Source organism: Nicotiana attenuata, chromosome 6, assembly GCF_001879085.1.
Source record: "Nicotiana attenuata strain UT chromosome 6, NIATTr2, whole genome shotgun sequence".
Classification (NCBI taxonomy): Eukaryota; Viridiplantae; Streptophyta; class Magnoliopsida; order Solanales; family Solanaceae; genus Nicotiana; species Nicotiana attenuata.
Window position 1 is genome coordinate 41072157 of NC_031994.1, and position 11743 is coordinate 41083899.

The window sequence follows — 11743 nt, forward strand, 5'->3', positions numbered from 1 at the left end:
TGAACATTTTAGATGCCGCTTCTTTCATGTTTTCTGCTTCTCCCGAGTCCCCTCTCGTCTTCTCCTTCTTCTGTAAAATCGCCATGAAAGACTTGTAGTTTTCTTTCTCACTATTTCACCACTAGATTTGAACAACCAAACACCATAACAATCACCTGAAACTAGTTGCGAGCTCCATCATGAAATCACATAAAAGTACCACGGTCTATCTCCAAAGCCAAAACTGGAACACCAAACACTATCCATCCACCACCCAATTCTAGCTCCACTGTTTCTGAGGTTTTGCACTGTATCTTGTGAAGTGGTGTTTGCAGTATAAAAGAACTTCAGATCTGATTCTAAAGTTACATTAATGTGATAGAAGAATTTCAGATCCCTATTTTCTGAAGTTGCACTTGAAGCGATAGAAGAACTTTAAATCCGATTTTCTTAAGTTGGATTGAAGCGATAGAAAACTTCAGGTCCAATTCTGAAGTTGCACTTTGAAGCAATAAAAGAATTTCATATCTTACAAAATCCTAAATTTATAATTTCGGGCCCGAATTCTGAAGTGTGTTCCAAAGTGGACACGTTTTATAAATTTCTGTACAATGCAGGTATGACTTCATTGGTGACGCCAAAGTTGGATATATAAGAATTCGACCTCTAGATCTACATCAATATGCGGCAGCTGCGTGAGTTTAAGCAACATAGAATTGATAAAAGTACACAACTGTCATGACCCAAATCCACGTGACCGGCACCCGGCACACTATCCGACCCGAGCGAACCAACCCATATGATGCACCCAAACCATATGCATGAAAAACTAATTTAACCGCGGAAACTCTTTGAAAATTTTATATATTTTCAAGTTAAACCATGGAACAATTTTCCAATTCAAAATCATACCTGAAGCCTCTCATAATCACAACAATGAGAGTAAGTAAAATAAATATCTTTTCATTTATGTCGCGTATAATCCCATTACTACAACTTTTCACAACTATCTATGGAGCCTCTATACCAAGGAATAGAACTAAACACTTGGGCTAATGCCCGACTAACATAAATTAAGAAATATCATGATAGCTATCACGGAAATAGAGGTGGTGCATTGCCATATACCTCAGGAAGATAGTCGTCCTAGCCATGTCTGTATGCCACGTACCATACCTTATCCTGAAACATGTAAAGTAAGTGGGTCCCTTGAGGGCCCCCTTAAGGGCTGAGTACACCACAGCGGTACTCAATAAGTGTCATAGACTCTCTCTAACTCAAGTTCCTTAAACAAAAATTTTCAAAACAACTGTGCAACTAATTGGACATAAACTGATAAACACTTATATAAATCATGCTCTTTATCATTTTAAATAAAAGACAAGTGAAATGTAAGCCATGTTATAAAGTTTTAGAACGTCTCTATCAACCCAAAATTTTAATAGAATTCATATAAAACCATTTCAATATCATGAAGTCATTGAAATTATTTTCGGCTCCTTAAGCTTAAACATAAGAAAGTTCTCTTTTACCTTTCACCGGGAGTACTATACCGACATAATAAAATACTACGAGGTGATCGACCTAGTAACAAGTATTTGACCCTACTTGTCTGGACGGCTTCCCGTAGTGCCGTACGAGTCGACTTAACCTCATTACTTTAAGTAATGATCATTTGCCCTCATAGGGGACTTTATCCCACAAACCTCGGCGTAGCCTTGGAATGTGTCCCTACACCGGCACGTGTAGTTCCACGGTAACGAACTCAACATTCGAATCAATCTGTGTGGTCTCCACTAGTAACACCCAAAATATTTGATATTTCAAAAATAGATTCATAGCATAATTGCCTCAAAGGATCTATTTTTATCAAATCATGATTTTCATAGCCAATCCAAACCATTTGAACAAAATCAAATGAATAACCTTTTTCATGTTAAAGCCTTTAGCAATTAACATCAATCTTAAGCTACAACAAGTGCTTCCTTTGATGAAATTTCAAAAGATAAACTTTTTCATGAAAACATATATTTAGCACTCAAGCATTTTATACTCTTATCAACAAATAAGTTTTAATAAAACTCATAAGAATTTTCTTAACTGTCATTTTACCAACAAGTTTTGAAAAAGAGACTTCTATAAAATCTCATGACACTTCATAAACAACATTTTAGAAACACATGGTGACATCTTTCCCGCTTGTCCCTACAAGTACGTATGCACATCTACAAACCAACTAACGTAATAACTCAAATATAATTTTAGAGAAAATCCCTCAAGAAGAGTAAGTATTAATCAACTTACCTCAACCTTCAAGATCCGAAAATACACAATGCTCCAATTGATTAAAATGTCCAAATATCACCCACAATTCCATACCTACCATTAGATATCCCAACTACATTAAAACAAATACGAAAAGATTCATAAATATCTATTTAGGCTTCACAATTCGGCATCAAGCCTTCAACCATCCCAAATTATCCAATAGGCTCATCCATTAGCCTATTTAATTCAATTCTTATCATTTAATACTCAGTTGGAGTCATTAATAATACTATGTTAATTACCCAACATCATCAATTCACTATTCATTATCTTCTCCAACAAAACTCTAGGTTCAAGAACATCCATTTCAAGAACTAGTGTTGTATCTTATCAAAATGGTGATTCCCAATTAAATTCGTTCATTGATTAAGTTATCAAGTCTATTGGAATCATCAAGACATATGTATTTATATCAATTCATCACTATTCATCTTATTCTTTACCCAAAATGATATTCTCAAGACCCACCCTTAGGTTTCATACAACATCCCATTACAACTTCAAATAAAACTCATATATGCTACCCATACTCTAATATGACATATATATGCAGCTCAAGTAAAGGGATTACCTCTTGGTGGAAGAATCACACTTTTTCTATTTTTGGTGTTCTTGAAGATTCAACCCATTTCCTATGGATTTGATCCATAATAATGTTAGTGTTATCACTAAATGATGCTATATAATCATCCTTGTACCAAAATAACTTACCTTGAAGTGTATCCATGGTGGAAGAGCTCCTCCTTCTCTCTAGAAATCAATTCCAATTTGAAGACTAGCATAGATGTTCTGTCACCCTTTAGTAAAAAGGTCATAACTTCTTGTAGGAATCTCCAAATGACAAACGGTGTGAAGAATTAGAAAGTAGACACATAGACCTTTCATTTAATAGGTTATACACCATATAAATCTTCATATTTTGAGAGGTATGCTCGTTTGAAGTTAGGTCTTGTGCAAACTCACTTGAAACTTTATCCCATCATATAATTTTCAACTTGACTTAGCCTTAGGTCTCTTCTTAGACAATAAACCATTCTTAATGCACCTCATACATATATTATCATGATCAATTGATATCATTCAAATTATTAGTCATGTTCATACCCGAATTAATATAATTAGCACCTGCCAATCTTCTTAATGGTCTTAAAATACTTCGAAATTTCCCGGGATTACAACAACTAAATGATCTGCCAACAACCAAATTATATTAAATTTTACCTGAGATTCAAATGATAGTACTACTAATTATGTCCAATATTCTCCAGTTCACTAATCAGATACACGTATATAAAGAAAATTGAAGATTTTCTTTGGCATAAACGTTTAAAGACTATATATGTTGATAATGTTTGTTAATCAGACTGGCAAATTGTTTCCGTGTCCCGCCAATAGCTCAATGCTCGAGTGATTTTACTTTGTGCCTCACACAACTAACACTAGTTGTGTGAGACCTCTTTTTATCTCATACATTTGTAGACCCATATCTTACACATTTGAGTCCACAAAATTATGGAACGACAATGTTGTGATACTAAAAAAAAGGCCTCACACAACTAGTGTAAGTTGTGTGAGGTACAAAGTAAAATTTTTCCTCAATGCTCTCGTCTCCCGCAGTCCCTAGTTCTACCAACACAGGTCACTGTGTTGTAGCTGCATTTATTTGGTTGGTACAACTTTAATACAATCAGATGGGGAATTACTAATTAGTAGAGTCATAAACTAAGGGGAAAAAAAAAGAAAAAAAGAAAAGGAAAAGTGAATAGAACAAAATGTGACAAAGAAAAGCCTCATCATACTAAGTTGCCTACTTTTTAGGTTGTGAACCATCAAATGCATATGAATGAAATTAAAATAAGTCACATGACTCATGACACCCAACAATTAGGTAAAGCCAAACACAATTGTAATAATTCAACAATTGACAAAAGTTAAAAAAAAAAATGACTCTCATACCAAAAAGCGAAATTTCGACTTTCACCACCACAATCAAGAACCCGCACCAGTAGTAATTGCTACTGCTTTTTTCCTCACTATCGACCCTAAATCTCAGAGACCCAAATCCCAATTTCTCAAGAACTCAAATTTCCCTGAAAAAAAGCTGTAATCTTTCTTCTCTATTTTCATTTGAACCTTTATTTTTTCCCTCCTTATATTGTATAGATCCTTTTATTAGATTGAGCTATTACAGATCTCTATTTCTTGGTATAGCTGGGCCTGGGTGTCTTTACTTTTATCTTTGTTTTTTTGTGTGTGCAGAGAATTGGATTTTGATAGATAAATCTGTGGAGAAAATAATGAAAGGGGTGAAAGGTCATCTAGAAGAGGAAGAAGAGGAGGAAGACGAGGTTGGTTTAAAGAAAGATGCCACTCCACCTTCTAGTAGCAATACTAAAGGTCTGTAAGTTTTCTTCGTCACTTAATTTTGTAGATGAAAGGTAGATTTTTTTTTTTCAAAAAAATAAATAAATAGAGTTGAACTGGATTATGGTGCGTGAGGATTCATATAGATGACTCCAACTTGTTTAGTACTGAGGCATAGTTGTTGTTATGAGTTGACTGGATTGTAGTCAGTGAGGATTCATATAGCTGACCCTAACTTGTTCGATACAGAGGCATAGTGTTGTTGTTATGAGTTGAACTGGATTGTGGTAAGTGAGGATTCATATAGACGACCCGAACTTGTTTGGCACTGAGGCATAGTAGTAGTAGTAGTTGTTGTTTTTATGATTTGAACTCGATTTTGAGATGTAATAGGCAAATTCCTGAACTTTTGTTTTTGTTTTTGTGGTTATATTATTATGGATGGATGCAACAGATGGGAAGAATAATGATAAGGCAAGCGCAATAAGGTCCAAGCATTCAGTCACAGAGCAGCGTCGAAGGAGCAAGATCAACGAGAGGTTTGTCCGTATATTCTGTTTCGCTTTTTCGTTAATTGAAGTTTTGGATTTGTCTGGATGTACACTAAAGGTTAGGTTGTGAGATTTTTAGGTCTTGTTTTTTAGATTTCTTCATTTAATACAGTTACTGTCTATAAAAGCCGTGATACATGGAACAAGATAGTGTAAATGTAAAGTGAATATTTATAAGATGTTGCAAACAGCTGGATATTAACTTGTCTAAAGAGATAAGCTGAAGCTGTTTTCAGTAATAACTAGCTTAACCTTTTTTGGTTAGTTAATTACTTCCAGGACAACTAAATGTTTGGGATGGGCCTAAAAGCAGCGGAATGATTATAGAGGATTTGGTTACCAAACCAACTGGTCTGGGATTGTGGAATTAAGGCATAGATTGATTGATTTAAGTCAATTACTTTCAGCCAAGAGGAGCTGCTGGTTGAGTTTCAGGAAAAGAATTATATAGTAAAATAAGTATTTGGGAGGCTTGAGCAAGAAAATTAATTTAAGCTCTAAGTTCAGAGATTGATATGCAGTGTAGTATTTAACTTACTCGAGATAAAATAACAATACAATGTCTCAGTGTTTGCATAGTTCGAAATCTAGTTGTTTCTAAAAGCTAGTTGTCAATGCTTTATATGAAATTCCGAAATATGTTGTTTTCAACTTCAAATAGACCTACGTGCTTATTCTTAAAATGCTGTTCGACGCTGCTAATTCTTGAGAGCACCTAGTCTCCTATGTTGCAACTGACAGTGTAACTACACCTTCTGATTTTGTGAATTCTCATATCTATTACGTATGTGCATTAGTGCTTCAGAGATGTTCCTTACTTTTCAATATTTGTCTGTTATGATTCAAATGTCCAAATTTTCCCACGTTGTCTATACAATAATTGTTTGCGCTGCAAAGGCTCGAGAGTCATTTATGGCATTGTCAAACAAAGGAAATTGAAAACTTCATAGAAATCTAATAAAGAAAAAAGAATGAATCTGCAAACAGATTTTGCAAGTATCATTACACGCAAGTTTTCATAGTTATATGCTTTTTTGTTGGTTTACTTTTCATCTTTAAGTGCCTTTGTCTAAGGGACAAGCACATTAAGGTGTTAGGAGTCTCAAATAAGTTATTAAACTAGAGTTGTTTAGAAGAAAAGTTGCTACTCATGACATATGACAGTAGGCTATTAAAATACTTTAGGGGTTTATTTGTTATGTAAACACAAGTATAGATTATTGGGGGAGCATCTGTATAGAATTTCAACGAGATCTTCTAGTTTTTCAGTGTCTATATGCAAATTGTATAGGGTGCATCAGCCCCCCCCCCCCCAAAAAAAAAAAATTAAAAAAGGAGGGAGGGCCACATAGTGATACTGATATTTGCAGAGGAAATCCTAGGAAGCCTACTTATAACTTGAAAACTCTATAAGAATCAAAACTAGCACCTATGGAGGTATAAAAAATTTGGTAACTGATGAACTCCGCTAATTATGTAGAATATACTTACAGGATGTTTACATTCCTATTCCTCCAAAATTATTACAAGGGCTACTAAATGTAACTTGCTGAGTCAAGTTACTTACTCTATTTCTCCGGAGAAGTAAACTTTTTTAATAACTGGCCAAGCCACTCAAAATAATGTACTCCCTCCGTTTTAATTTAGATGACACACTTTCATTATTAGTCCGTTTCCAAAAAGAATGACACATTTTTATATTTGGAAACAATTTAACTTTAAACTTTTATTTTACCTACTTTACCCTTAATGAGAAGCTTTTATCCACACAAATGTCATGGCCCCACAAAGCTTTTGCCCCTTAAGCTTTTAAGATCAAATATTTCAAAAGTCTTCTTTTAGGACCAAATATTTCAGAAATGCAGGGTAAGACTGCGTACGATAGACCCTTGTGGTCCGGCCCTTCCCCGGACCCCGCGCATAGCAGGAGCTTAGTGCACCAGGCTGCCCTTTTTGTTCCAAATCAAACTACATCGTCTAAATTGAAACGGAGGAAGTAATTATTAAATCTGAGGAAAAGCCTCTTAAAACGTGCCTCATAATTTAGTCCATGGAAGTCTTTAAATTAAACTTTTTTTGGTCTATTTGGAGTGGCGGGGGTCGATTGAGTAGGGGATCTCTTTTCGTACTCATTTTCATTAAAAAATGAAGCATTTGCTAGGTGTATCACTCTTATGAATTTGAAGATTATGCGGTCAAATTCTTTCTCAAAAAACAAATAATGATTATGTAATCTAATCTATAATAATTTGCCTGAACACAATTTTGGCGTTTTACTAAAGCTTGTGTTTGCATTGTCTAGATTTCAGATATTGAGAGATCTGATACCCCATACCGATCAAAAGAGGGATACTGCATCATTCTTGTTGGAGGTACATTTTATTAGTAGAAAACCAGTTTACCTTTTCCTTTGTTCAATTTCTATTTTTGGAAAGTTTTGATCTCTTTGTGACTGTTGATGTTTGTATGCAGGTAATTCAATACGTACAGTACTTACAGGAGAAGGTACAAAAGCATGAAGGATCATATCAACCTTGGAGCTCAGAGCCTACAAAACTTATGCCATGGGTAAATTCCTGTAGCTAATGTATGATGTATCAATTTTCTTGTTAAGGTTTTTGGTTGTCTTGAATTGCATTCTCTAGCTCTCAGCTGTAAGAAAGATTGATTCTTCCAACAGAGGACACTCATCCTAGAGGTTAATATATGGTAAGATGCAGTTTGCGTGATAGTCAATTTTACAAAGTGGAAACTAATGTGGAAGTACTTATATTGACATCTAATCCAATACACTAAACAACATAAACTTACTGAATAATGCACAGCTATCTATTGCTACACTTTCAAAAGGCCACATGTAAGCTTAGTGTTTTTCGTTAGAGTGCGGCATACTTGCCCGACACTGCAAATTGTTCTTGAGTGGGGCCAAAAATGGGGAAAGAAAGGCAGATGGTAAGAGACACCGAAAGCTGTGACCCTTGTCTCTAGTGTCCACATCAATTAACATTTCTGCCTGATATACTCTCTCTCTCAGATACACATGGATGCACGAACACATACACGTACACAAAAAATCAAACACACCAACCTCACATGGACATCTATGTGCACGTGTTCCACATTATATTTGTGTACAGATAATACCCATTAGTAGTGCATGTCTACTATTTCATTTTGTTCCATTGTTTTGAGTATCTTTACACTGCTTTTTCTGTGAATGTGGGGATGGCTACAGTCGCTTCTGATTTTCTGGCTTTGCTTTTGAATAAGATCAGTTTTTGCTTTGCTATTTACATGAGCCTGATTTATGGATTTTTGGTAAGGTAAGTGTATCTCATGAAATAAAAGCACTAGCGGGTACTCAAAAAGCTCTATAATGTTCTGAATGTGGACAGTTACAGATGCATAAAATCTAGCAGCTTTAGATGCTGTTAGAATCGTATACATCATTCACTCTTACCGCAAAAACTAAGTGAGTTTAAACGCCTATATTTCAAACAAAAATTTACAGGTTCTTTCCTTCAAATCACCTGTATTTCTTTTCTAACTATACTGTTCGATACTGGAACTTTCTTCCGTAGTGCCTTTCTCTATGATATGCCCTTCCCCGCATTTTACTGTATCCTTCAGGGTTCTTGGTATAACAAATTGTACACCAAATAAATTGAGTAGCATGTGCCAGATACGCGAGATAGTCACGCATTGCGAAATTAGATGGTTGGGAGATTCTGGGAAGCTTTCACATATGTAGCATCTGTTTTACTGTATATTCCATCTCCCATGCCTTGAAAAATTTCTTCTAAACCGTATATTCCATCTGTTGCACTCCTGCTTTCGACAATTGTATTTCAGTATTTCTTTTTTATAACCATGATGTCCGGGCCAGCTCGCACCTCGGCTAATTCCACGGGTGCCTGCTACCTCCTACCAGTACAGATACCAGTTAACTATGTCCACAATGCTTGGACAGATGAGAAGAAATCACCTAGTATTTTTTTGCCCACTGGGATTTGATTGTATTTCAGTATTTACAGCAATGGGATGCAAATCAGGGGATATAACTCCATGAATGTGTTCTTTTCTAGCCGTATCTCTTTCCACAGCCTAGTTTTTTTGTCATTTCCCAATTTTATGGCTTACTGCGCTTCAATAAGATTGGTTTTGGCTTGATTGTTTATTTTTATTGCGTCTTTACTCCTGTAAGATTATAATAGGTCCCCTCTTGTTCCATTTTGTCTTCCTTTCCCTAAAGTTCAAGTCCACCAGTTCAGTTTGGGCAATTATTTTTCTGATAAATGCGATTTGGCTATGATTAGTCCGTAGCTGCAACTTAGACTGTGCTTTTAAGTTTTAACTACCTGAACATGTGTTTCATCTCGTTCTAAGAGGTAGTAACAGTTGGATGACTGAATATATTATAGTTTATGAGGAAGCAGCTTCCATTTGGTACTAAGTTAAAATTTCCTTTTAAAATGGTTCAGAGAAACAGTCATTGGCGTATGCAAAATTTACCAGCTCACCCACAAGCCTTGAAGAATGGTAGTGGCCCAGAATCAACATATCTGGGAGGGTTTGATGAGAATCCTGCAACTGTTACTTCGACAGTGCAACCAAATCAGCAGAATCTGATTGAATCTCATCCTATCAGGGATGTATCAATTAAAGCAATGGATCAACATAACGATCTAGCTAACAAGGCAATTGCAACACATATGCCGCTTCAGGCAGGTATGCCGGTGGCCGTGCCAAATAATAGTGCCTTCTCAGACTCGCAACCTAGACCAGTGTCTGATCAATGTCCCAACACAGTTGATGCTCTGAATCATCACGAGGATCTGACAATAGATGGAGGCACAATCAGCATTTCAAGTCCTTACTCGCAGGGGTATGTAATTATCTTAGTTTTTTAAAGTTGGGACTTTACAGACTCAATCAAAATGTGGTCTCTCCATATCTTATTTGCTTACTTTTGACTCTCTTCCATTGTTAGTAATCTTTGTTTCTTGTTCTTTAATGTGGCACATGCTGTTTTTCTGGATAGCATTCCCTTGTAGCATGCTCTTGGATGACGAGCATGTCAATATCTTCAGTTTTTTCTGGATGTCTTTTCATATATTAAGTTTGTCCAATTCTCATCACTCATCTGGGATTTTTACAAACTTGTAAATATTAGTACTTTATCTGGCAAAGCACAAACCAGCAAGCAAGTTATTAGATCCTGGGGGCCAATTATTTGAGTATTTGGACCTTATCTTCATCATAATGTTGTTCCTCTTCAGTTGTGAGCATATGCGTTCCATGCTGCATGTTAACTTCAACCAATTCAATAAGTTTTGTCTCCCCTTTCTTTTTGTGTTTCATGGCGTTAGATGTTCAAACTATGGCATATCTTGAATTTAGTGTATTGCCAAAAGTATGGTTCATTCTCATCTTTTTTGTTGAGAAAATGAACCCAGTAAAGCGGCAGTGGAAAACAAAGTCTCAAGTAAGCAGTAAATATTTTTATTAACCTCATTCACGACATATATTTTTTGGCATTTTAAATTTCATATGCATGTAAAAGGTGTAGTCAGAATATTATTATCAATGGCTGCTTATGCTAAATCCGACGTTCTTATGAGACTTTTTTTGTGATATCTCCAGATTAGCGTGTCTTGGTAATCTTGTCAAGTTGGATGTCTTTATTACGACATCTTTGGGTAACTCGTTTGTTGATGTCAACATGATATTTTTATTGATCACTGGTCATTGATTTGGTTTAATCAGGTTACTAAATTCATTGACACAAGCATTGGAGAATACCGGTCTTGATCTTTCTCAGGCCACTATCTCTGTGCAAATTAATTTTGGGAAGCGGGCAGACAGAGGGATGACTTCAGGACCATCAATAGCGAAGGTATAAATATTCCGACTTTTCTGAAATGAGAAGCAAATTATGTTTGAGATAGCGCACTGCATCCATGAACCATGATATTGTTCAGTCACTCACCTAGCATATTCCTTGAGGCGCATGAGCATCTTAGATTAATTCTTTGGCTATCCACCTACTCCACACTGTACATTTACCAATTCATTTGCATTTAACTCTAGGATAACGAGAATCCTCCACCCTCTGGTAATCAACATATGGATCATTTCCGGGAGGCAAACAATGATGAAGCTTTGGACCAAGCTCAAAAGAGGCTGAAGATATAGATGTGATAATAGCATGGTCATATCCAGCTAAATCAACGTAGTTTTTTATGTCATCTTGTGGTTCAAAAGAAAGTCGATATGTATATTCCATTCGTTTTTATCATCCGTGAGTCATGTTTATAGCAATGCGTCCTATTGATATCTTCTCTTCCTTTTTCATTTTAAACATTTTTTTCTGACTTTTCTTTTTCCTTATTTTTCCGGGTTGATATCATTTTACGCCTGCTTTAACCTCACGATATTTTGATTTGTCAGAGGTTAATAATCGATATGTAGAAGAGTATGCAGTTATTTATGTTATACTGTAGATCTCTTTTTGGACTTCA

General features: G+C 35.7%; 1 protein-coding gene and 1 long non-coding RNA gene across 2 annotated transcripts; one reads left to right on the top strand and one right to left on the bottom strand.

Moving 5' to 3' along the window:
* On the bottom strand, positions 969–3188 carry LOC109228247. Its single transcript, XR_002068349.1, has 4 exons — positions 3019–3188; positions 2879–2939; positions 2284–2358; positions 969–1161 (listed from the first exon to the last, which is right to left on the bottom strand). It is a non-coding gene; the product is annotated as an uncharacterized LOC109228247 (long non-coding RNA).
* On the top strand, positions 4208–11743 carry LOC109226884 (transcription factor BIM2). The gene is made up of 8 exons (XM_019391774.1): positions 4208–4410; positions 4567–4704; positions 5126–5210; positions 7525–7594; positions 7695–7790; positions 9704–10107; positions 10989–11118; positions 11313–11743. The coding sequence occupies exons 2-8, from the start codon at positions 4605–4607 to the stop codon at positions 11415–11417; spliced, it is 990 nt and encodes a 329-aa protein (XP_019247319.1). The 5' UTR covers positions 4208–4410; positions 4567–4604; the 3' UTR covers positions 11418–11743.

Bases quoted from the DNA above. Each gene is read 5' to 3' on its own strand.
- LOC109226884 (XM_019391774.1), top strand. From the start codon at position 4,605: ATGAAAGGGGTGAAAGGTCATCTAGAAGAGGAAGAAGAGGAGGAAGAC. The intron at 7,791-9,703 runs GTAAATTCCTGT...AAAATGGTTCAG, and splicing joins CTACAAAACTTATGCCATGG to AGAAACAGTCATTGGCGTAT. The intron at 11,119-11,312 runs GTATAAATATTC...ATTTAACTCTAG, and splicing joins CAGGACCATCAATAGCGAAG to GATAACGAGAATCCTCCACC.